General features: G+C 47.3%; 1 protein-coding gene across 1 annotated transcript in view; it reads left to right on the plus strand.

Annotated features, from left to right (window-relative positions):
• Catsperd (cation channel sperm associated auxiliary subunit delta) overlaps positions 1 to 25030 on the plus strand; it is a 39889-nt gene extending 14859 nt beyond the window's left edge. The window contains exons 8-22 of the mRNA XM_051177239.1: positions 2106 to 2189; positions 5525 to 5675; positions 6498 to 6593; positions 6999 to 7081; positions 7790 to 7966; positions 8834 to 8947; positions 9523 to 9612; positions 10485 to 10543; positions 11692 to 11770; positions 12551 to 12603; positions 13653 to 13727; positions 21668 to 21796; positions 23456 to 23642; positions 23920 to 24077; positions 24697 to 25030. Coding sequence (XP_051033196.1) covers positions 2106 to 2189; positions 5525 to 5675; positions 6498 to 6593; positions 6999 to 7081; positions 7790 to 7966; positions 8834 to 8947; positions 9523 to 9612; positions 10485 to 10543; positions 11692 to 11770; positions 12551 to 12603; positions 13653 to 13727; positions 21668 to 21796; positions 23456 to 23642; positions 23920 to 24077; positions 24697 to 25030 — 1869 coding nt within the window. The remainder of the gene's footprint in view (positions 1 to 2105; positions 2190 to 5524; positions 5676 to 6497; positions 6594 to 6998; positions 7082 to 7789; positions 7967 to 8833; positions 8948 to 9522; positions 9613 to 10484; positions 10544 to 11691; positions 11771 to 12550; positions 12604 to 13652; positions 13728 to 21667; positions 21797 to 23455; positions 23643 to 23919; positions 24078 to 24696) is intronic.
• Positions 25031 to 25485: the final 455 nt, after the last annotated feature.

The raw sequence follows: 25485 nt of genomic DNA on the forward strand, positions 1-25485 counted from the left end.
TTTATTTATTTATTTATTTATTTATTTATTTATTTATTTATTATGTATACAGTGTTCTACCAGCATGTATCTGCAGGCCAGAAGAGGGTACCAATCTCATTACAGATGGTTGAGCACCACCATGTGATTGCTGGGAATTGAACTCAGGACCTCTGGAAGAGCCATTTGTGCTCTTAACCTCTGAGCCATCTCTCTAGCCCAAGAAGTCATTTTCTTGACCCCAATTGATTCTTTAGCAAATGATCATCATTGAGCACTATGCAAAGGCTACTTCTGACAATGTGGGCTATTTGTTGTTAAGGTTACTTCTGACCTGTTAGCTGCTTGATCACTACAAACATCACCCTGTGTCAGGAGCATGGGAGAGTACATGACTTGAGACTGTAGCTATGCCAGGCAGTGGTGGCGCACACCTTTGATCCCAGCACTCAGGAGGCAGAGGCAGGCAGATCTCTGTGAGTTCGAGACCAGCCTGGTCTACAAGAGCTAGTTCCAAGACAGCCTCCAAAGCCACAGAGAAAATCTGTTTCAAAAAAACCAAAACAACAACAACAACAACAAAAACCCAACAACTATAAATATGGCTGGGTGTGGCAGAACACCGTGCCCTTTAGTGCAGGAACTCTACACTCCCCCCACCTCAGCCCCAGAAAGCTAAGCTACCTTACATGGGAAATCCAAATCATAGCAAAGTTCTTTTTTACATTGTTCTCTTAATGGGAGGTTGAACATACAGGCTGAGCATACAGTAGGATATCAGTCTTAGTTCTTGATGTTTTGAGACAGGGTCTCTCTGTGTAGCCATGGCTGTCCTAGAACCTACTCTGTACCCCAGGCTGGCCTCAAACTCAGAAATTTGCCTGCCTCTACTCCAAGTGCTGGGATTAAAAGGTACATCACTAAGCAGTCTTAAGTCTTAAGTAACTTCAATGTGTGTTATGAGCTTGACTATGAGGTCCAGCAAAAGTTCAGTTTTGGGGGTCAAGAGATAATTTTGGGACTGGAGAGATGGCTCAGAGATTAAGAGCACTGAATACTCTTCCAGAGGTCCTGAGTTCAATTCCCAGCAACCACGTGGTAATTCACAACCATCTGTAATAGAATCTGGTGCCCTCTTCTGACCTGCAGGCATACATGCAGGCAGAACACTGTATACATAATAAATAAATAAATAAATAAATAAATAAATAAATAAATCTTTTTTTTAAAAAAAAAGAGATAATTTCATAAAAATGTATCACTACAGAGTACAAAGTCTTGATCCTCCACCTCCCAAGTATTGGGGTGACATACCAGCCCTACCCCCACCTGGTATATAGAATGCTGGTCAAGGTTTTGAGCTTGTAAGACTATGGAGCCCCAGCCTCCGCCATTGAGTACTTTCTATCCAGCCAAAACCTGAGGAGGGGCTGAAGAGATGGCTCACTGGTTCGGAGTACTGGCTGTTCTTGCAGAGAACCTGAGTTCAGTTCCTTCTACCTTCATCAGGTAGCTAATACCAGCTGTCACCCTAGCCCCAACGGATCTGACCCCTCTTTTGGTCTCCAATGGCATCTGTACTCACCCACACATAGACACACACACATAATTAAAAATTAAAAAGTAAATTTTTTTAAAAAATGTCTGTATCGAGCTGGAGAGACGTCTAGGTGGTTAAGAGCATTGGCTGTTCTTCCAGAGGTCTTGAGTTCAAGTCCCAGCAACCACATGGTGGCTCACAGTCATCTATAATGGGATATGATGTCCTCTTCTGGCCTGCAGGTACATATGCACACACATATACATAAAACACACAAACACATCTTTAAAAAATACATCTCTATCTTAGGAAATGTGGGGCTGAAGAGGCAGGGAGATATGGATGACAGTATAGGGGGCCGAGGATGACCGGTGTCACACCCTGGTCTCTCAGAAGGCAGCTGTTGTCCTTGATCCTCTACTATGGTTGTTGTATTCTGGAGGCAGGAGATTTTTCTTCCTGAGCTTGGTGAATGATGTAGATTATATTCAGTGCGAAATGCAAGACACTGTGTTGTCTCAAATGATAAATGTGTTATTGTCACAGGTATTTCATTCACATGCACCATTTCCTCTTTGTTGCACAGGACAGATTTAACGGGACATTAGGAGGCATATTCCACTTTCATTCCATGTCTCAGGTGGGGATCCTTGAAGTTAAAAACTCTTTGGTGAGTACTACACAAGGTGTAGAGGGTAACCACAGAGACTTGGGAACAGTACTGGGAGATGGGGGCTCCTACCGTTACAGTTATCTCTTTTGGAATTTTTGTTTATTTGTTTACTTTCTTAGATAGGGCCTCACACAGCCAAGACAAGATTATCCTTGAAATTTCCCATCCTTCTGTCTCTATTTCCCAAAATGATGGGAGGATATAACATTCTAGGCAGGTAGTCTTCTCTCTGTATCTGAGATACACGGATCTTTCCATTCATCTGCCCATTCGGGTACCACTTATGTATCAAGTCATTCTGCCACTTACCCACCCAAATAGCCATCCATCCACCTGTCTTAGTTAGGGTTTCTATTGCTGTAAACAGACACCATAACCATGGCAACTCTTATAGAGGAAAATACTTAATTGGGGATGGTTTACAGTTTCAGAGGTTTAATCCATTATCATCACGGTAGGAGGCACAGTGGCATTCAGGCAGACATGGTGCCTGAGAAGGAGCTGAGAGTCCTACAACTTGATCTGTAGTCAGCAGAAGTGAATTGTGAGCTATCAGATAGACTTAAGCTTCTGAGACCCCAAAGCCCACCCCCTAGTGACATGGTTCCTCCAACAAAGCACACCTACTCCAGAAAGGCCACAGCTCCTAACGGTGCCACTCCCTGTGGACCCATGTGGGCCGTTTTTAAAACTATGATTTATTATTTTTACTTTATTTTATGTGTGTTGGTATTTTGCATGCATGTATGTCTATATAAGGGTGATCTCAACTGCTGAGCCATCTCTCCATCCCCCATATGGGAGGCAGGTTTACTCAAACCACCACACTTCCCACCCATTCACTCATCTACCACCCTACCCACTCACCTATTCATCCATCCATCTACTCAGCCAACTACCCACTACCCATCCACTTACCCATCTATTCATCCATTCATCTATGACACCCATCCATCCATCTGCCCATCCATCCATTCATTTACCTATGCACCCACCCACCTCTATGCAGGGCTTCACTGCTGGTCCATACCCTCGGCAAAATTGGAAATTTGAAGGTGGTTTTCTGCCCCCTAACTCTCTACCTAGTACTTTTCCTCACCCCATGATCAGCCCTTGGTCTGTGGGTCTGTAAAACTGCATCTTTAGGGCTCCCTCCACATAGGGCAGTCATACAGTTAACACCATTGGCCCATTACTGGGGAAGCTCTATGAGAAAAGCTGAATTGGGTCATGAGCCCATTTAGTCTAGGGAGTGCTTTGGCTTGCAGATCACCTCTCTGCAGTCAGCTCAGCTTGGTGATGTTGACCAGAGAGGGATATAGGGTCCCACCCAGATCTCTGCAGGCCTTGCTGAGGGAATCAGCTCTTGTGTGCAAAGCATGGAGCAGGAAGGTACCTATGCCAGGACAGGGTGCACAGTCAAGTCTTCTCATGCATTGTGATTTCCCAGCATCCAGAGTTCCAGGCTTCTACATCCCAGATACTGTCTCTTCAGTGAGCAAACATGCTCAGAGCCACCGGTGCAGGCTTGCTGGGCACAGGGATCCCTGCTCCTACTCATGTGGCATCTTCTAGAAAAGGGGCACAGGTGCCACATAGAGAATCACAAGTCAGTAGTGATCTTTAAACTCTATACCTGGGCTCCATCAATAAAATGCTCAGTATGTAAATATGAAGACCTGAGTTGCATCCACCAGAGCCCTCGTAAAAAGCCGAGTGTTGTAGTGAGATATCCACCCTGTCACACCTGTTGTACTGACCATGCCCATTGGGGCATGGGCACAGGTATGAATGGGACCTGTGGAGAGGCTAGGTCTGGGGTCTGGGACCCCAACTCATTCTCTTGCTTCCTGGTTGGGTTTCGGAGAGATTCTGGGTGGCCTACATGGAGTGGGAACCTGCAGTGGTCATCTGTTTCAAGTGTACGTGATTGTGATGAGTGTTGTAATTTAATGAGACAAGTAGTTCTTGAGAGAAAGATGCCATGTGACAGGGTTCGAGCAAAGGATTTGTTTTAATTAGGAAAAGGGATCATAAAAAGGGGAAGGGAAGCAGGGAGACCAGCCTCCAGAGACAGGAGGAGCAGGAGAGAGGAGAGAAAAGAGAGGGAGAGAGAGAGGGAGGGGGCAGAGAAAGAAAGAGAGAAGGATGGGAGGTGGGCAGGGCCCTTTTAAAAGGGAATATAGTGAATATGCACAGGTGGTGCTCTTAGTCAGAACCTCAAGGACAGGCCTGTACAGATGCCTGAATGCTAAGAGTGATGGCTTGCACTGGAAGTGTCAAGAGCATGGGACATGGAGGCAGGGGCATTCCCAGGGCCTTTGGGACCATCAGCCTGGTCTATTTGATGAATTCCATGCCAGTGAGAGACTCTGTCTAAAAGAGAATAGGCAAGGAACAAGACATGGTGGCACACACATCTGGAGGCAGAGGCAGACAGATCTGTGAGTTCAAGGCCAGCCTGATCTACATAGTCAGACCCTGTTCCCAGCAGCCATGTTCAGCTGCTCACAGCCATCTGTAACTCCAGGTCCATGGGATCTGTCTGTTTAGTCTCTTTAGACAGGCACACACGTGTGACAGATATTCACACAGACATAAAGGTTTACATGTAAATTAAAATAACTCATCCCTGTGGTGTGACCTCAGCAGTCCCTCACCAAGAACAGTCAGGTCAGAAACTTAGGGCAGAAGCATGGAGGGATGCAGTTGCTGGCTCATTCCTCCTCAGCTTACTTAGCTGCCCAGAACCTAGGGAACAGTGCTGCCCACAGTGACTGGATCTTCCCTTATCACTTAACCTGATCAACACTCTCCCATGTTCATACCCAGAGGCCAAGTACTCTCTCCCTGGGGTGCCTGGAGGCTTGTGTCCTCCTGACTAACCATCAGGGGCTGGAGAGGTGACTCAGCAGTTAACATTGATTCCCAGCCTTGAAGAGGACCTAATTCAGTTCTCAGCATCTATACTAGGTGACTCACAAGCACCTACAACTCCAATTTCAGGGGATCAGGAGACTTTGGCCTCTGTGGACAGCCTCCGCTCCCCCCATACATGTATCAGTAATTTTTTTACGTTTAAAAAAAAAAACACTCTCCATTACTTCCCCCTAGACACTGGGGAAAACCTCCCTGTAGGACATACTCTCTGGGGCATCCTGGGATGGGCTGGGGCTGGGTAGTGTCTTTGGCCTCTGCTGACACCGTCCCTGGAGTGCCCTGGTCCTGGTGGCTACCTCCCTGACTTAATACCACTTCAGGATGCTGGCTGAAAGGAACAGTACTGTCCCTGTGGATTTGCCTGTTTGACTCTGTTGCCTCTCTTATCTCAGGGTACATTTCATTACTTGGAGCACCCCCTGAACAACAGTGCAGGGGTACCCTTTGCGTACAATGAACCTCTGAACGTCATCATCAAGGAAGGCCACAGAGGATTTCTGATCCTCTGGAGTTATCAAACCCTGTATGTGTCCCCCAATGCAGGTGAGCTGTACTCTACCCAGGCCTCTACCAGTGGGGATGGATTTAGACTAGGGACCCCAAAGGCCAGAGGCCAAAGGCTCAATTATTTTCTTTTACATTTAAAAAAGATATTCATTTCACCCACCCTGGGACTGATCAGCAAGTCCCAGGGATCCTGCTATTTCTGCCTTCTTATTCCTAGGATTACAAACTGGGCTAGACTTTTAGGGAGGTGCTGAAGGTCTGAAGGCAGGCCTGTACTGGGGAATTCTAGGCGGGGCTCCACTCCTGACTAGCCCACCTCTCTGCCTCTTAGTTAATTTGATGTAGAATCTAAGTTGCCCATGCTAGCCTTGAGGTCATTCTGTATCCCAGAAAGGGCTAGAAGTCTGCTTCCTGATGCTTCAACCTCGTGGATGCTCCTCCACAGTTAGGTTTTAGTTTCCTTAACATCAGGGACACATACACATGCACGGGGACACACACACACACACACACACACACACACACACACACACCACTCAACACCACTTTAATGGTTGGTTATCAGCCTTTAAACAGTTTTGTTCTTGAAGATTTACTCTGTGGTATCCCCTCTGTGAACATGGAACACTGTTCTTTATTAGGTCACTTTTTAGAACTCCATTACCAAAGAGACTCAGACGGGTTGCCTTTCCGCAGGTGTCTGCCATTGGGCTTTTGAATAACAAACCAAAGGCAAGCCATAAGAACCTAGTGAATGCAGAAGAGAGGTGTGGGGGCCAGGCAGGGATGCCCCTGGTCTGGCAGCGTGGCGCACTTGGGAGGGACACATGTCATCACTGTCTACCTGTCTGCTCCTAGGCCAGATCATGGACACCGTGCATCTGTGGAAAGGGCAGAAATGTCTCACCTTGGATATCTGCCTGACTGGCATCACCATCCACAGTGTTGCCTCGAGTATGTGGCCAACCTGTTGTTGGCTTGCTTTTTTCTCAAGCCTCTTGCCTCACTTCAGCCTCCCCACCTCCCCATCCCCACCTGTGGTTGAGTCAGGCTCCCTCTGTCCCCTGGAACCCCTGACGCTGGGTGGGGTTGCAGTGAGGGATGACTGATTTTTGCCTTTTCTTGTTTGTTTCTTACTGCTGCTTACTTCTTGCAGTCATGGGTGTGAGGATGTTTGCATGCATGCCAGGGTGAATGTGTGGAGGTCAGAGGACCCACTATGTGGGTCCCAGGAATCAAACTTAGGTCTTCAAGCTTGGCCGCAAGCACCTCTACCTGCTGAACCTTTTCACTGGCCCCTTTGTTTTGCACCTTTCCTGGCACCTGACCTCATCTCTGCTTTTTCCTTTTCTTTTCCAGATATTTATGAGCTAGCTCTGCTGACAGAAGATAATAATCTGTACTATGGGAGTCAGGGTTACCTGGGAACTTCTGTAATCCTGGTATGTCTGAGTCCTCAGCAACAGCTATGATGGGAACCCTTCTTTCTTAGGCCCCTGCCCCTTGTTGAAACATAGGCATCACTCCAGTGAAATGTCATTTTATTTTGAGGCGAGGCCTCATGTAGCTAAGGCTGAACTTGAACTCCATTTATAGCCAAGGATAACGGTGTAGTCCTGATTATTGCAGAATGATCCAATGGCAGGCAGGCACCACCATGCCCAGTTCTGGGGGATTTTGCACATAGAATCCAGGGCTGTGTGCATGCTAAGTAAGCACTCTACCCACTGTGACCCACCCTACACAGTTATCCTTACAAGCAAATTCATCAGGACCAGGTTCAAACCCCCAGAACTATAAAACAAAACAAAGAAAAACAACGAAATACACATATGAAGTGACTGGCTTGTCTCTCCCCAGAAAGTGGGTGCTTGATGTGGCTGAGGTTCCATCTCAAGCAGCATTATATTCATACACACATAGCAACCAGGCTGAAGGGCCTGGGGATGCGGGGGGGGGTGTCACAGCGATCTCTCCCAACCAAACCTGAAGACCTAAGTTCAATCCCTGGGACCCACATGGTGGAGGGAGAGAATTGCTGTGTTTGTGAGGCCAGCTGGGGCAACTGAGTAAGACCTCATAGAAAGAAACAAAATGAAAACAAAAGAAGGAAAGTGAAGGTTGGACCTCAGACCTGGGTTTTCTCATAGCTGTCGAAGATGCTTCTACAGCTTGATGACACAAGCATCTCATTTACGGACACTGGCGTGCTGGAGATCCTCACGATGGTGGCCGACCCACAGTTCCCAGCATTTGACTTTCAGAAGTGCATTGTGAATGTGCAGGCTGTTCTCATGAATCCCAGCTTGGGCATTGAACAGTGTAATGTAGGTGACCCCCATGATCTAAGTTAATTACTGGTGACTTTTGTGGTTATTTATTTCTGGCATGGGTAGCTGGTGGTAATGGGGATGCTTCCTAGGGGCTTATACAATGGGGGAGAGTCAAATTCCAGTAAGATACTCCCTGCATCCATCTCTGCTTTTAGAATGGAAGCTGAAGGAAAAAAATTGAGTGAGGTAGAGGTAGAAGACTGTCATTCAAGTTCCTTAGGTTTCAGTGAAAGGGTTTCAAATTCCGTTTAAGCCTGTGCAGCTCAGCAAGACTTCCGTGTTAAAAGAGAAAGTTAATATGGGACTGGGGGTATGGTCAGGATGGAGCCCCCCTAGAGTCCCCCAGTGAGGGGTTGGGGCATCTGCATAGCAAATGCCAGGGTTCATGTTTAGTTCCTGATATTGCAAGAAACAGGCAAAAAACATTCTGGAAGAACTCAGTTCCTGGAAAAGTATAGTGGGGATGCTTGCCTACATCAGGTGCTCTGGGGACACAGGGTCTAGCTGTGGCTCTCAGTGTGAGGATAAGAATCTGTGCCTAATGTGCAGCATCATCTATTACAAGCACTTTTCCTGCCAGCCTGGTCCCACAGCTGCGCCAGCCCCAAATAACACAGAGAGACGCTGTATTAGATATAAGGCTGTTGGCCTGTTACTAGCGTTTTTTAATTGGCTAGCTCTGTCTTAAATATTAACCCATTTCTATCAATCTAAGTGTTTCCACATGGTCTTATCTTACCAGAGAGAGGTAAGAACCTCTTCTCTCAATTCTCTACATCTTGAATCTCCTTACTACATCTCCTATCAATTGCCCACTTGTCCCTGGATCAGTCTTTGCTTATTTTCAGCTGTCTTCCCCAGGTGGAGCTTCTGGAAAGCACCATGGTAAATCAGATGTTCACAATAGACATGAACAGCAAGCTGGGTCTGTCTGCCCTCCTGATACCTCGGCCGGGCAAGACCCTCACACCACTGGTGAGTGTGGATCCAGCCTGCATACTCCAGCCTGGACCACAGAAGGACACACTGGCCCGGCCCAAAGGCTCCATACTCCACAGTGCTGCCAGCCCACAACCCAAGAAGTTCGTGTTCATCCAAACTTCCTGTCTTCTCTCTTTGCTCTTCCACATTCCTCCTATTCCTGTTCCTCCTTTTCTCCCTCTTCCTTCCTTATCCCCCTTGTCCATCTTCTCCTCTATCTCCTTCTCCATCTTTTCTTCCATCTTCTTTTCCCCCTTCTCCTCCCCCATCTCCTCCTCCTGCTTTTCCTGCCTTCTCCGTCTCTCTTTGTCTCTTCATCCTCCCACCCAGGGTACTCCAACACCCCACAAACACATACATTCTCCCTCTTGCCCATGCCATCCTGCTGAGTCTCAAAGCTCAGTGGCCTCAGTCTCTAAGGCTGTAGCTAACAGGCAGAAATTCCAGGTGGGTGTGCTGTAGCCCAGGAGTGTGTGTGCAGAAGCAGCTTGGTTGGTTGTGCTGAGGATGCACAGGGTTCCTCTGGGTGTCTGTCACAAGGTGACAGCTGTCTGTGTATTATGTCTTAGGTGATGGTCAGCAACCCCCATTCCCTGGGGTTCGAGGCACACATAGTTGAGTTTGGCAACACTTTCGACGGCAACTATAAGTACAAACTGGTATGTGTCTGTGGCCATGTCAGGGGCCTTACAAAACCCAATAACATCCCAGGCACTGTTTGTTGTTGCTGTTGTTTGTTTTGTTTTATGTTAATGAGACAAGATGTCCCTCAGTAGGCCAGGGTAGCCATGGAATATGTTATCTCCCCTTGGCTTCTTAAGGTCTGGATGGTGGGAATGTGCTATTGTGCCTGACCCTCCATGAAGCATCTCCTTTATGCTCTGAAGGGATCAGCCTCCCTCCTCCTTTCCTGCACAGCACTGACTCATCTGCCCTGAGTAACACAGGCAGCTGCCACCCACACATGCCCTGTCACATGGGAGAGGCTGGGGTACACCAGGCACAGGAAGGGTGAAAGCCGAGTTATCTGCAAGAACTTCAGTAGAGGGCTGGGTTCCAGCCAGGGACCAGGTATGGGGCAGTTGTCCTGTCCCCCTTGCATCTGTGAGCCTCAGGTTCATGGTGGGAGTTGCCTGTGGTGCCTAGGAACACATGGTTAGTCTACATGATGGATGTCACCTTAGCAGGCAGGACTTGGCCAAGCCCACACACCAGGCAACTCCTTGGGACATTATAAAGGTTAGTGACAGGGGAGACAAAGTTGCATCTCATGGGGGACAGTAAGGGTTGGTGTCACAAGGGCCATGAGCCCCTCAGCTCTGAGAACTTGCAGGGAGCTTTCCTATAACATAGAAATAGGACATAGTGGGGTTGGACAGCAACGGACAGAGTCCCACAGTGCCCATCAGTCACCCTTCTCTTACTAGCCCTGTCCCATTTGGAGTGACATCTATATGGACCCCTGCCTGTAACTGGCTGTCTCTCTGTGTGTCTCTCTGTCCATGTCTCTGCCCCTGCTGCCATTCCACAGGAAATTGAACTCCAGCAACAGCATCACTGGGGCATCGCGGACACCAGCTTCACTGCCAGGTATCTTATGAGGTCTCAGGGTTAGAGGCTACTCCCCACTGCTATCTACAGTGACTCCCAGAACCACAGTGGGGAAAGCAGGCTGAGGTGCAATCCTACCTCCAGAACATTGTGATAAAATTAGGGGCAGGGCTTGGAGCTCATTGGAGGAGCACTTACTCAGGGAGCATGCAGCTCTGGGTTCCTGGCCCAGCATCTCAAGTCCTGAGTACAGCAGCATGTGACTGTGATCTTAGTTCTGGGAAAGTGGGAGCAGCCTCAGCAATTATATAGGGGGGTTAGGGAGTTTGAAGCCAGCCCAGGTGATGGGTATGTGTGCCTTCGTGTCTGTGTCTGTGTAGTATCTTAGCCTCTTTTCCGAGGCTGTAATAAACACCATGATTTTTTAAAAAAAAAAAAAAAAAAAAAAAAAAAAAAAAGGAGCTTGGAGAGGAAAGGGTTTATTTGGCTTACAAGGGCCAATCACAGTCCATCTCCAAGGAAGTTGAGGAAGGAGCTAAAGACAGGGGCTGATGCAGAGGTCATGGAGGAGCGCTGCTTCCTGGCTGCTCCTGGTGGCTCAGGCTGCTTTTTGTTTGGTTTTGTTTTTTGTTTTTGTTTGGTTTTTTGTTTGTTTGTTTTATTTTGTTTTTCTGAGACAGTTACTCTGTGTAGCAGCCCTGGCTATTGTGGAACTCCCTCATAGACCAGGCTAGCTTTGAACTTAGCAGAGATCCACCTGTCTACCTCCTGAGTGCTGAGATTAAAGGTGTGTGTCACCATGGCCCAGAACTCAGCCTGCTTTCATGTAATTTTGGTTGTGAGTCAAACCTAATGGCTTAGCCATCTCTCCAGCCCAAATGCTTTCTTATACAACCCAGGACCTCTCTGCCCAGGAGTGGTACCACATCAACCTCTAACCAAGTCAGTGTTACACAGGCCAACCTGATGGGACAAAATCTCAATTGAAGCTCCCTCTTTTTGGCTGTGCCAAGTTGACAACCAAGAGTAGCCATGACAGTTACCGGCAGGTGAATGGATAGAGTGGATGGCAGTGGTTGGACAGATCCTGGTGTGTGCGGATGGATGGTTGGCAGGATGGGTGAACGTTTTGATGAGTCTACCAGTGATCACTATAACACAGACCTTTCATCCCTCTTGCAATCTAGCATCAAGCGCAATGCCATCTCCTCTGTAACAGTGGATATAGCTGACAAGACAATTGCATGCGTGGACCTGAAGCCCCTGGTATGTGCAAATGTTTGCTACCTGACATTTGTTCATGTGCTGAGTCATGGAAGCCAGTCTCACCACACTGGACAGGCTCTGGTTTGGAAATATAGTGATATTGTCCTGGTTGCTGAGGTCACTTGCCATCTGGGGGAACCCCTCAGCATCCTCCAGGGGAAGTACTGTTTCCTACTTGGCATCTCTGTAATTATTCTGGCCAATTTGAGGAAACAGAACTTCCAGAGCAGTGGGTCCCAACCTCCCTGATGCTGCACCCCTTTATGACCCCAACCATACAATGAAAACCATATTTTCATTGCTACTTCCTAATTGTAATTTTGCTACTGCTATGATTCATAATATAAATAATCTGTGTTTTCTGATGTTTTTAGGTGACCCCTGTAAAAGGGTTGTTTGACCCCATAGAGGTTGCTACCCATATATTGAGAACCACTGTTCTGGGTGCTTCCAGAGACTTGGCTGACAGTGAGAAAACTGACAAATGGATAAAGAGAATGTGGCCCGCCTGTTTGATTGAATATTACTCAGCCAGGAAAAGGAATACCATTCCTACACACAATTACAATGTGTATGACCGTGTACTTTTGAAGGGAGGGGATGAGGAGTTAGGTGTTTGCTGGGACAGAGCTTAGGTTTGGGAAGATGAGACACAACACTGAGAACCACTGAGTCAGGATCAGGCTTGGGAATGTGTTCCAGGTAGCATTCCACAGCAGCAGGGCTGACAGTGGCTCTTCATGGAGTATGTGATTGCCTCTCTGCCTCTGTTCCTTGCAGTCCACACTCATCTCAGTTGGCTGTGATCAGACCAAGAAGATTCTCGTGCAGAAGTGAGTGGGACAGCACCCGGGACAAGGGAGGCAGGGTAGGACCAGCATAATCACTATAGTGAGGCGACATTATTTCATCTACTTTTGTGTATGTTTAGCAGTTCTGTAATAGGGAATTCAGGGCCTAGAGAGAAAACTCAGCCATTAGAGAAACAGCTGCCCTTGCATGGTGGCTCACAACTGTCTGTAAGTCCAGGTCCAGGGGACCCGACTCCCTCATCTGATTTCTGTGGGTATAGCACACACATGGTGCTCAGACAGACATGCAGGCAAAACACTTGCACACAAAAAATAGGCATTCAAACACTTGGATATTAAGTTTAAATTACATATTACTAAATGTTAAATTTAAATATCAAAAAACAATCAAATTCCTGCATATAATTGACAGTTCTATTACAAATCAAAACACTTGAGAACCACAAATTCCTGGAAGCAGCCTCTCCTGAGCCAGGAGGTGGTTGGTCAGCCACACACGGAGGTGGTGACGTCATGCTCTAGCCTCACAGTGTATGTGACTTGAGTTTGTTAGTACGGAGATGCCATGACCTTTCTATTATGATTTGCTCTTTCTTGTGTTAAAAACTGTGTGTGTTGTGTGTGTATGAGTGTGTGTGTATATGAGTGTGTGTCTGTGGGAGTGTTTTGAGTGTATGTGAGTTAGTGTGTGATAGTGTCTGTGTGGATAGTGACTGTGTGAATAGTTGTGAGTATGGGTGTGTGTACGAGGGTGTGTGAGTGTGAAAGTGAAAGTTCTTTTGGAGTCCAGAAGCATCAGATCCCTCAGAGTTGGCATTACACAAAGTTGTGAATCTGAGCCCCCCCCATGTGAGCCATCTCTGCAGCCACAGGTTTTAATTTACACAGGATTTGGAACTCTGTGGGGGTCATTGCAGGCGCCCACACTCCACAGATGGTGCCAGTGTCCCCCCCTCCTAGCCTCCCAGGTGAAGGGCACCCCCTTCAGTTCCTGTGTCCCTCTTCCCACTGACATTTGGTTCCTGGGTGTCCAGTCCCTATTCAGGTCAGCCCACTTCTCTCCATTACAGCAAAATCTCCGCCTGTTCCATGGGAATCCTCAACCCAGTGGACCTGCAGGGAAACTACACTTACACCATTGAGAAGTAAGTGGGGTGTTGCCCTCCACACACTGGGGACAGAAACCCAGGGAATGAGGAAGAATGATTTAAAACTGATGTCTGGTCCAGGGGAATCACACAGCCACAGGAGCTAGCCGGATGCAGTGGCGTTCGAGAAGCCACCTATGGAGGACCTCCAAGTGCCAGTTCCAGTATTCTCTCAGGGTTCTGGCATCCTGCCTGATGCTAACAAAGTGCAGAATATTATTAAGGGTATCTGAGGGTAAACAATACCCTATTCTCCTCATCCTGTCTCTTTATTTTTCCAAAATTCTCCCACTTCCTACAAAGTTTCCAGTTTATATACCCACACAGACACAATTAGCAATTCTCTGGCAATAGCACACACAGATACCAGGCATGAAAGTGGTGACCTGTTATCTTGTCTCAGAGGGGATGTGAAGCACCTGGCATACCTGAAAAGGGTCAGTACAGGAAGAGGCTGATTTCTCAGAGGGGGGCCGGGTGCTAGTGTGCACAACTACATTTGTGTGGCTAGTCAAGTTGGCAGTTTGTAACTGATAAACGTAGAAAAAGGGAAGAAAATGTGGCAGTGCTGTGCATTCTCCGAACACTTTCTTCCACTTCCTGCTGCAGAGGCTGGAAACACTGCTTTGTGGTGACCATGACAACCAGCATACTAGACGCAGCTGCTTCCAGCCCCCGGGGTAAGCAGCAGGGTGCTCTTACCACCGATGCCCTGGTGAGAAGGAATTTCCCTTCTCTGGAGCCTTTTTGAGAATTCAAGGCACCCAGCATATATTCTGTATATGAAGATTATACAGCGAAATGAAAAGTCATCCTGATTTCCCAGATAGATGTGCTCAGTAGATCAGAAATATTTTCATGAGATAAACATGCACAAGCCATGGGAAACACCCAAAGTTATTCTTTTTTGTTTGTTTGTTTTTTGTTTTTGTTTTTGTTTTTCCGGGCAGGTTTTCTCTGTATCGTTTTGAAGTCTGTCCTGGAACTAGCTGTGTAGGCTGGCCTCGAACTCACAGAAATCCACCTGCCTCTGCCTCCCGAGTGCTGGGATTAAAGGCCTGCATCACCAACGCCCAGCCAAAGTTACTCTGAAAGGTAGAGATGAAGTGACTCATGAAGGAAGACAGACAAGAACAACTGATTTCCATAGCCAGTGACTCTGTGGCCTTGCCAGGTGGGGCTCCCTTGTCACTCGTGTGGTAGGTAGGCTTGTTGAATATTGAATATCCTGCTGTATTTCTCACTCCCCTTGACAGCTGTCACTTTGTGCCAGGCACTAGGGCCCATTGCAAGTCCTCTCCTTTGTTTGATGTGGTACTTTAAATCACAGCCAGGCCTCAACCCTAGCCGCCCTAAGTTGTCTTGTTAACTTTGCATTGCTATGAAAAGACATCATGACCCAAAAGCAACCTTAGGAAGAGTTGATGCAGAGGCCATAGAGGAACACAGCTCACTGGCTTGCTCTCCATGGCTTGCATGCTTTGTTTCCTTAAGTAACTCAAGACCCACTGCCCAGGAGTGGCACCACTGACAGTGAGCTGGGCCTCCCACATCAATCATTAATGCACAGTCATTAATGCACCACAGTCATTTTCTCAACTGAGGTTCCCTCTTCACAGATAACCCTGGCCCCTATCACCTTGACAAAAACAAACAAAACAAACAACAACAACAGCAACAATAAAAATGTAATCCAAAAACAAAGGAAGCCAGGTGCAGGCCTTTAATCCCAGTACTCTGGAGGCAGAGGCAGGCAGATCTCTCTAAGTTCTTAGGCCAGCCTGGTCTACAGAGTGAGTTCCAGGACAGCCAAGGCTACACAAGGAAACCCTGTCTTGAAAAACCAAACCAAATCAACCAAAAAAAATACAAAACAGAACATTTGATCTCTTAACACACAAGTACATCAGTATTAACCTGTAAACTTTCATGTTTGTTCCTAATGACTAATGTTAATATTAATATCATATTTAAAGCTGGGTGGTGGTATTACGTGCCTTTAATCCCAACATTCGGGAGCAGAGGAAGGTGGTCTACAAAGCCAGTTCCAGGACAGTCAGGACTGTTACACAGAGAAACCCTGCCTCAAAAAACAACCAAAAAAAAAAATCATATTGAAAAGTACAGTCCAAATCTTTAAAAATTCAAACACTTAAAAAATTTAGTTTCTCAAACATGGCTCCAATAAAACAAAAACCATATGTGAAAGATTTTCCTACTCCAAGAGGGAAAAAGCAGGATGTTGTTGACGATCAAGGGGAAATCAAGTCCTGTGGCTCAGGACTCCACATCTGGAACTCACTTGTGACACTGAGCTGCAGATGTCCTTCCCAGCCCCACTTCTCCAGCTCTGCACTGCACAGCAGTTACACCTCCTGTCCTAGACTCAGGCTAGCTCTACCCCACACCTGCTGCTGTCCTCAGTGGTTGCCCACAACCCTGGCATCTCCAACATGCTAAGGTCTCCTGTAGCAGGAGTTCCAGTTGTTCTTACTAGTAAACACCCAGAGTCAGATATTAGGGGGTGAAAGCTGAAAGATCAGAGCAGAGCAGCCAGCCACTAGAGTTCTTACCTCTACGAAATCCTCAGACCTAAGAGGCCAAGCTCCTGCCTCCTCCCATCATATATTCCTCTCTCCATCCAGCTACATTGCTTCCTGTCTGTCTGTACAGACCTCCAGACTTCTGTGGCTAATTAGTGGCTAGCTCTACCCTCTGATCTTCAGGAAAGCTTTATTTCCTGATATCACCACAGTCTCCTATGAAACTGAGGCTGTGCCTTCACCCGTGGCCTCTCCTGCTGCTCCCAGTGCCAAGCCTCAGCTGCTCTCCGTGACATCCTCTTACCTTCAAAACTAGGACCATCTGGGTGACACTTATACGTTTCCAAGTCCTGCTGCCAGAATGAGGTACATACAACCTTGGGCTTCTCTGCAGCACAGCTTCTGTGTGCTGACTCTCAGGAAACACTTCCCAGAAGATTTCAACTCAGTGATGCTGGTCTCTTCTCAATCTCAGCCGATTCTGCAGCCCCTGCTGAGCAGAACCAGAGAATCTTTGTTTTGGATTTTTTTTCAGACAGGGTTTCTCTGTGTAGCCCTGGCTGCCCTGGAACTTGCTCTGTAGACCAGGCTGTCCTTGACCTCACAGAGATCCACCTGCCTCTGCCTCCCCAGTGCAAGCATTAAAAGCATGTGCCACCATGCCCAACCACAAATTGCAGATTCTTAATGCAAAATGTCAAATGAAGAGCCCTAATAGAGTCTTTGAGGGCCTCTCAAATTTTCCTCTGGAACTCCACAAGCTAGGTCTCCATCCTCTGCACTTCTTTTAACACTCCTGTCTTTTAAGATCTCACAACAGCTCTCTGAGCTGTCAACACTCAATGACTTTTCTAGTCCAAACTTCCAGACTCCTTCCACACCCTCCCCAAAATAACATGGTCCTGTCTGTCACGCAATACCCCCACTCCTGGTACCAAATTTATTTTAGTTAGAATTTCTACTGAGGCCGAGTGTTGGTGGTACACACCTTTGATCCCTGCACTCTAAGGGCAGAGGCAGGTGAATCTCTGTGAGTTTGAGGTTAGCCTGGTCTACAGAGCGAATTCCAGTAGCTCCAAAACAATACAGACAAATCCTGTCTCAAGCAAACAAACAAAAAGAATTTCTACTGGTTTGATGAAATACCATGACTAAGAACAACTTGGGGAAGAAAGGGGTTTTTTCAGCTTACATAAAGTTTGTGGTCCATCATTCAGGTAGTCAGGGAAGGAACCTGGAGGCATGAGCTGATGCAGAAGCCATGGAGGATGCTGCTTGAAGGCTTGTTCCCCATGGCTTGCTCAGCCTGCTTTCTTATAGAGCCCAGGACCACAAGCCCAGGAATGGCACCACCCATAATAGGCTGGGCACCACCCACAATGGGCTGGGCCCTCCCTATCAATCACTAAGAAAATGCTCTACAGGCTTGCCTACGATCTGATTTTTTTTTTTCAAGTAGCTTTTTATTTATTTATTTTATGTACCCAAGTCCATTTAAATGAAAACAAACATTTATAGACAATATTTGGGAATTTGGGCGTCGTTCTTTCCAAACTACTTCCTGCTGGTAAGGGGCGCTGTCATGGAGGATTCTTAGAAGATGCAGAAATCCTGGCTGTAGTCTGTAAGGCTGCTTTGTCCAGCTGTTTTGAATGTAGGATCACCTGGTACTCTGTTTCAGGAGGTCTGGCTTGATCAAACCACATTAGCCTGGAAGGAATCCACAGCTTTTCATTTTCTGTGGAAACAAAAATAGAAATCCTTTTCCCCAGTAACTTGTCCTTGAACTTAAATTTTGGAGTCAAAGCATTTTTTTATTTAATTTATTATTTTACATGTCAATCCCAGTTCCCTCTCCCTTCCTCTCTCCCTCCTTCCCTCCCTCCTTCCTTCCCTCCTTCCTTCCCTCCCTTTTACCCTCTCTGTCCTCTCACATGCACCCTAACCACCCTCCCCTCCCATCCTCCCACCCCAATTCCATATGTAGGGGAATGCCATCCAGTTGGGGTCATGTAGATCTGACAGGTCATGTGAAGTAGGGACTAGGGCTTCTCTCCTGTCTCTAGGTTAAGGCAGTTATCCCTCCATGGGGGATGTGTTTGCAAGGTCCTTTTGTGCACCAGAGATAATATCCTGGCTCCACTGTCTGAGGTCCCTTAGACTGCTCAGTCCTTCTGGCTGAGACCCATATTCAGGGGGGCCTGAGTCAGTCCCATGCTGGCTTCCCAGCTATCAGTCTGGTGGCCCGTTAGCTCCTCCTTGTTCAGGTAAGCTGTCTCTATGTGTTTCTACCACATGGTCTTGTCCTCTCCATCTGCTTCTGGGTTCTAGTTCGACTCAGTGTTTATGTATGGGTGTTTGCTCCTGTTTCCAACAGGCATTAGTTGAAGGCTCCATGGATAAGTTAGTTGTTGATCTCACTATCCGGGAAGGGCATTTATGGTAGCCTTTCCATGGATGCTCAATTGTTAGTTGGCGGCAGTCTTGTAGTTCTCTAGACCTTTCTTTGTGTTCAATTTTATCTTCAAACCAATATTGGCTCCCTCTTTTATGTTCTCTCTCTCTCTCTTTCCTGTCTTCTATTCCTAACCGGGCTCAATCTTCCTGGTCACACGTGTTTTCCTTTCCTCCCCCTTGTTTTCTCCTACTTCTCTCTCCATTCGCTGTCCCCCCCCCCACTTCCCCTGTGCTCTGGGGGACTTGTCCCTTCCCAATTCTGTGAGGGACTTTATATGAATCTCTTAGAATACACCTTGTATCCTAGTTCCTCTGGTGGTGTGAATTATAGGCTGGTGATCCTTTGATCTAGGTCTAAAATCCATATATGAGTGAGTACATACTATGTTCCTCTTTTTGTGACTGGGTTACCTCATTCAGGATGGTTTCTTCAAGTGCCATCCACTTGCCTGCGAATTTCAAGATACCATTATTTTTTTTCTGCAGAGTAGTATTCCATTGTGTAGATGTGCCTCATCTTCATTATCCATTCTTCAATTGAGGGGCATCTAGGTTGCTTCCAGGTTCTTGCTATTACAAATAGTGCTGCTATGGACATAGTTGAACAGATGTCTTTGTTGCATGGATGTGAATCATTTGGGTATATGCCTAAGAGGGGGATTGCCGGGTTCTGTGCTAAACTAATTTCCATTTTCCTGAGGAACCAGCATACTGATCTCTAAAATGGCTGTACGAGTTTGCACTCCCACCAGCACTGGAGGAGTGTTCCCATTTCTCCACATCCTCTCCAACATGAGTCATCATTGGTGTTTCTAATTTTAGCCATTCTGGCAGGAGTAAGATGGTATCTCAAAGTTGTTTTGATTTGCATTTCCCTGATAGCTAAGGATGTTGAGCACTTTCTTAAGTGTCTTTCAGCCTTTTTTATTTCCTCTATTGAGAATTCTTTCTTCAGTTCTGTACCCCATTTTTTAATAGGGTTATTTGGTGTTTTGTTGACTAGTTTCTTGAGTTCTTTGTATATTTTGGAGATCAGCCCTTTGTTGGATATAGGATTGATGAAAATCTTTTCCCAGTCTGTGGTCTGCCGTTTGGTCTTGTCGACTGTGTCCTTTGCCTTACAGAAGCTTCTCATTTTGAAGAGGTCCCATTTATTAATTGTTGCTTTCAGTGTCTGTGCCCCTGGAGTTATGTTCAGGAAGCAGTGTCCCATACCAATTTGTTCAAGGGTACTGCCTACTTTCTCTTTTAAGAAGGTTCAGTTTAGTTGGATTTATCTTGAGGTCTTTGATCCATTTGGACTTGATAGACATTGGTCTCTCTGCAGTCTTCTACACACCCTCATCCAATTGTGCCAGCAGAATTTGTTGAAGATGATTTCCACCCCAAACTCATTGTATACTTTTAGACATTTTTTGGTTTTTCGAAACAGGGTTTCTCAGTGTAGCTTTGGAGCCCCTCCTGTCACTCACTCTGTAGGCCAGGCTGGCCTTGAATTCATGCCTACAAACTACAACCTGATCTTATGAAGGCATTTTCTCATCTGAGATTCCCCTTCCCAGATAACCCTGTCTTGTATCAAGTTGGCTAATAAAGGTAGCACTAAGCCAAGGTCAGCATTGGTGATGCTGGGTTTGGTGGTGGTCTGTCACTCAGGGAGGCAGCACAGTGTTTTTTTTTTTTTTTTTTGTTTTTGTTTTTGTTTTTGTTTTTTCTGGTGCAATACCAAACACACTTAGCTTTATGACTTAACAAACGTAGTCTAGGTGCTAACCTGAGCCCTGCCACCAGCCCCTCCCTGAGGGATTCTAGGTGGTAGGTAGCTCCACCCCTGAGCCACGACCCAGCCCCTTTCTGGGGAATTTTCAGCAAGGGTTCCACCCCTGACCATGCCTCTTGCCTGTTTTCTTAATCATTTTTTGTAAGCCAGGATCTGACACTCAATAATCGTTGCCTCAGCCTCCTGAGTAGCTGGAAGGACAGATGTGGACAACAGCCCCTGCTCACACCATTGTTTATATGGGGTTTACACATCTGTGGATTTTAGCATCCACTGATTACCCAGAACCAGTATCCCCCCCCAGGGTGGGGGAGGTGACTTAGAGAGAGAAGAACACTGTCTAAAGGAATGTTTTTAAAAATATTTTGATTACATTTTATTTATTCACTCATTTAATGTGGCATGTGGTAGGCAGAGGGCAATTTGTGGTTGTTACTCTCTCCTTTCAGCACGTGGGTCCCAGAGAGTGAACTCAGGCCACCAGCTAGGCGGCAAGTGCCTTTACCCACGCATCCCCTCCACCCCTGGGCCATCGTGGTGTATCTCCCACAGCCTTCTGTCCAAGGGTTCCTAACCACACATGGGCCTGAGAGGAGGAAGCTGGGATGGGTTCAGTTTGGTCTTTGTGTGGGTGGCTGTCAATGGATTGGCCGTGGCCCCCTTTCAGGAGATGCTTGAGATTGCCTTAAAATGCACTGGCTAAAAAGGCACACACAGACAGACATACACACAGAGACACATACAAATACACATACACATACATACAGACATACAAACAGGTACAAAGAGACACACACAGGCACATACAGGCACACAAACATACAGATATACACACATAGAAGTAGACACAAACATACATACAGACACAGAAACAGGCACACACAGACACAAACAGATACTCAAAACATACACAGGCAGACACACACATACCCACACATGGTGTACAGAAACACATGTAGGCAAAGCAGTCACACACATAAATATAAATCTGAAGAAAAGTGTCTTTACCTGTCAGTCCTGGCAGGGAGGGCTCAGCAGAGATGGATCTGTAGCTGCCAGGAGCTGAGTCAGATCCAAGGACCTGTGACTTAAGAACAAAACAGTGACCTGGGTGTTGGTGTAGGCTTCTAATCATAGTGCTCCTTGTCTCTTCAAAGGGAAGCCTATGACCCAATAAACCATGATGCCGGGGCCCAGAATGACCTGCTGGTGTATTACCAGTACAAGGACCTGGGCTGCCCTCGCCTGGTCTACTACGACAAGCCATGGAAGCCTGTGGTGGAAGTGTAAGCCCCATGCTGCCCCAGCACCCTGCCCCAGCCATATCCTCCTCCAGGGACAGTCTCCCACTCTGTCCCAAGTCAGCCCAAAGTGAGCCCAAAGCTAAGGAGTCATGAGCCCAGGTGTCAGTGTGAATAAGGCCTCAGCTCGACTTGCAGATGTACACAGTGGGCCCTCTGGTTCTTCTTTCTTTAATTCACTCTCCTGCCCCAGCCCTCCTCCAAGGGTTGGCACCTCTTGTGCCACTACACCTGAATTACATTTTTTTTCTTCTGACCCCTTCAATGCTGTCTAGGGTTTCCCTTCGTCTTCTTTTGTCCTGACTCTGTTCTCACCCAGAGCAATGTCTATGTTCTATGTTTCTATGAATGATTGTGGGGTTTTGAAGGATGAGTAGGAGTTTGTCAAGCAGATATGATAATGAAGGCAGAGCCACATAGAAACTCAGAGACAGGTGCTATTGCACACACTTGTAATCCTAGCACTCAGGAAGCTGAGGCAGAAGGATTTCAGTTTTGAGGCTAGTCTGGGCTGCACAACAAGATTCTGTCTTAAAGAGATTATTTTGAGGCGAGCAGTGGTGGTGCTCACCTTTAATCTTAGCACTCGGGGCAGAGGCAGGAGGATCTCCTGAGTTTGAGGACATCCAGGGCTCACAGAGAAACCGTTGTATGGAGGTTGAACATATGCAAACTTTCCCTTAAACACAGGGATTTGGGTAGTGTGTATGGCCCACTGGCAAAAGCTTCTGGAGCTAGAACTTCTAAAGTCTCCAGAAGCTGTCAATAAATACTGTTCATTCCCTAAGTATGTGGAGTCTTTGAGGACTAACATCACGAGGCACTCTCTTTGGAACACGGTTCGGCTCTTGTCGCTTAGCTTTAAGGTAGTGTCTCATATAGCCTAGGCTGGCCACAAACTCCCCATGCTTTATCTCCCCAAGTGCTGTGACCACAGGCAGGGACCTCTAGGCTGTCTGCAGCCTTGAAGTCCTCTCTAGGTTGAAATGGCGATGCCTGCTCTCTGAGGCCTATACTTGTCCCCCACATCATCTAACCCTGCCTGTTAAGGTCAGCTCCATGTCTATATGTCCAGATTGTTCAGATCCTCAGCTTTTGAGGGAAATTCAATCTGAAAACAAGGAACTCAGTCACTGTTGGTTCAATCCTCTGATGCCAGGATTGCTTCAGTCCTTGGGAGCAGACCCTGAGATTCAGGGAGGTATCCATGGATGTCATCCAAATCTACCTGGGATAGGTAGCCTGCGGCCATTCTGTTTGCCGGCACCAAGTGGTAGAGTGCCTTCGTCTGTTCCACAAAGTCCCAGGTCCCATTCCCAGCACCCTGTCAACCAGGCACCGTGGAGTACACCTGTCATCCCAGCAGTGAAGAGGTGGAGATAGGGGGATCAGGAGTTCAAGGCTAGCCTGGGCTACAGAAACAACAAACAAAACCCAAACACACAACATAGCAAATGTCTTTGTACTCAAAGCTTCCTTTTCAGGGAGGGCTCTTGACACAATGGCTGGGTCCCCTCCCTTTCTGCTTCTCCTCCATTCTTTCCCACACCTTCCATCAGTGTGACCTCCAGCAGTGTCCCCCTGTCAGGGTGACCCCCAGCAGTGTCCTTCCAGGGAGCCCAGCTACCTCACCTTGTGTCTCAGGTGGAAGAATGGGATTCTAGAAGAAATCATGAATGCTGAGTACGTGATCACAGAGATCAACGGGATAGTCACCTATTCATACTCGCTGACGGCTGCCACTGCAAACTGCCGGTCACAACCTCAGAACTGGAGTACCTTTCAGACAGAGCTGGGCAATGTAGACCAAATGTCTGTCTGGAACAGAGAGGTAGGCGGGGTTCCACCCACGCTGCTGGTCTCCCCCGACTATCCTATCAATGTGGAGCTGGAGGCTGGAGGGACCCAAGACAAAGCCTAGGCTATATCTTGCCAGGAGTCCCAGGAAGAGCAGAGGGAAGAGGCTGGTGTGGGGTTAGGAGGCCCAAGGCCCTACCTACAAGAGTTTCCTTAGGAGTTCACTGGAATAGATAGTGCTGGCTGTGTGATGGACAGAGGCTGAGAGTCTAGGGTCATTGGGAATGGTATTCCTCTGTCCTTGTCCCCAGAACTATGTCAGCTGCCACGAGGACAACAAGAACAACCCCCTGCTATGGCCAGAGGTCGAGTATCAGATCTTAGGTGGCCGGACAGACAATAGGGTTATTTTTGGGCAAAGAAATGGAATCTATATCTTCCTTCTGTCTGTGGTGGATCCACACTACAGGTGAGTAGAGGGGACACTACGGCGGGGGGATGTCAAGGAGAGGTGACACAAGGTTTGGTGTCCAAGCCATCTGGCAGATTCCAGGTATAGTGGTGCACGTCTGTCATCCCAGAAATGGGGACCTGGACTGACATAGGAGGATCAATGATTCAAAGCCATCCTTGGCTACATAACTAGTTTGACGGCATCCTGGGCTACATGAGATCATGATCAAAAATCACACAGCAACAGCCTGTAGGCTGTAGCCATGTTAAGGGCAGGGGTTTGGCCTACTCTTCCCCCTTGCTTCCCCTTGAAACTTTGGGCTGCTGGCTTTCACTAAAGATTCCCTCCCCTTGCTGAGGCTGTTTGTCCTCCATGTGCCTGACCACACAGTCTCTCCCACCATTCTTCTCCTGGCAGCAGCTGAAGTTCAGCTGAACTGTCGTCACATTTTTCTTTCCATGCTGATGTGATTGTCCTTAGTCCCCCTCCCCCAAACTCCCAAAGCAAACAGACAACAAACAAACAAACAAACAAACAAACAAAAAACCACATCTTAGTACCCACATGCAAGAAAAAGTCAGCTTGTGAACGGGAGTAAGGATCCAGGACAGACTGTGCTCACTGTCCCCTGCAGCTACTGCAATCTGGACACCATGTTCAGCGTGTACGTGTATGGAGCCTTACCCGTGGCGATGTTCCCACCCGTGCTTAGCATCACACTGCTTGTCATCATGACGCTGCTGAGCATATGGCTGTCCTATGCCATTCCCAAGGAGCTAAGCACGGAGAGGGGCCAGCGCTTCAAGAACTTCTGTTCCGAGCTGTTCCAGAACTTCCTGGAGTCCTACAGCAGCAAACGGCTGCAGGGCAGACTGCAGTGGTGGCTGCGTTCCAGGAGAGTGAGGGACCAGACAGAGAGAATCCCAACAGACTTTCAGAAACAGCAAAACACACAGATGCGGCAGTGAAGGATCTCTGACCTCCATGTATGTTACACATTGGCTCTTGTCCCAATAAATTGTTAACAATAAAGAGTGATCAGGGAGTGTTCCTACCAACCAGGCATTCCACCCCTGACCATGACTACAGCCCCTCATTGGGAGATTCTAGACAGGGGCTCCACCCCTGACCACCATTGGGAGATTCTAGGCAGAGGCTCCACCCTGATTATGCCCCCAGACCCTCTCTGGGAGATTCTAGGCATGGGCTCTACCCGTCAATGCTGAGTTCTGCTGCAGCCTTGGTTCAGGTCCTGAGATGTAGGCATGAAGAAATGAATTGTCCGACCACCAGTTGAGTTTCACAGAAGTGGCTGGCCCTAAATAGCTCCAGCAATCTTTATTTATAGATTAAAAAAAAAAAAAAACACATGTTTTTCTATACTAACAAACAAGTTTTTCCCATCCTCCAGTGTTGACCCCTG

This window comes from Phodopus roborovskii, unplaced genomic scaffold (genome assembly GCF_943737965.1).
Source record: "Phodopus roborovskii unplaced genomic scaffold, PHOROB, whole genome shotgun sequence".
Classification (NCBI taxonomy): domain Eukaryota; kingdom Metazoa; phylum Chordata; class Mammalia; order Rodentia; family Cricetidae; genus Phodopus; species Phodopus roborovskii.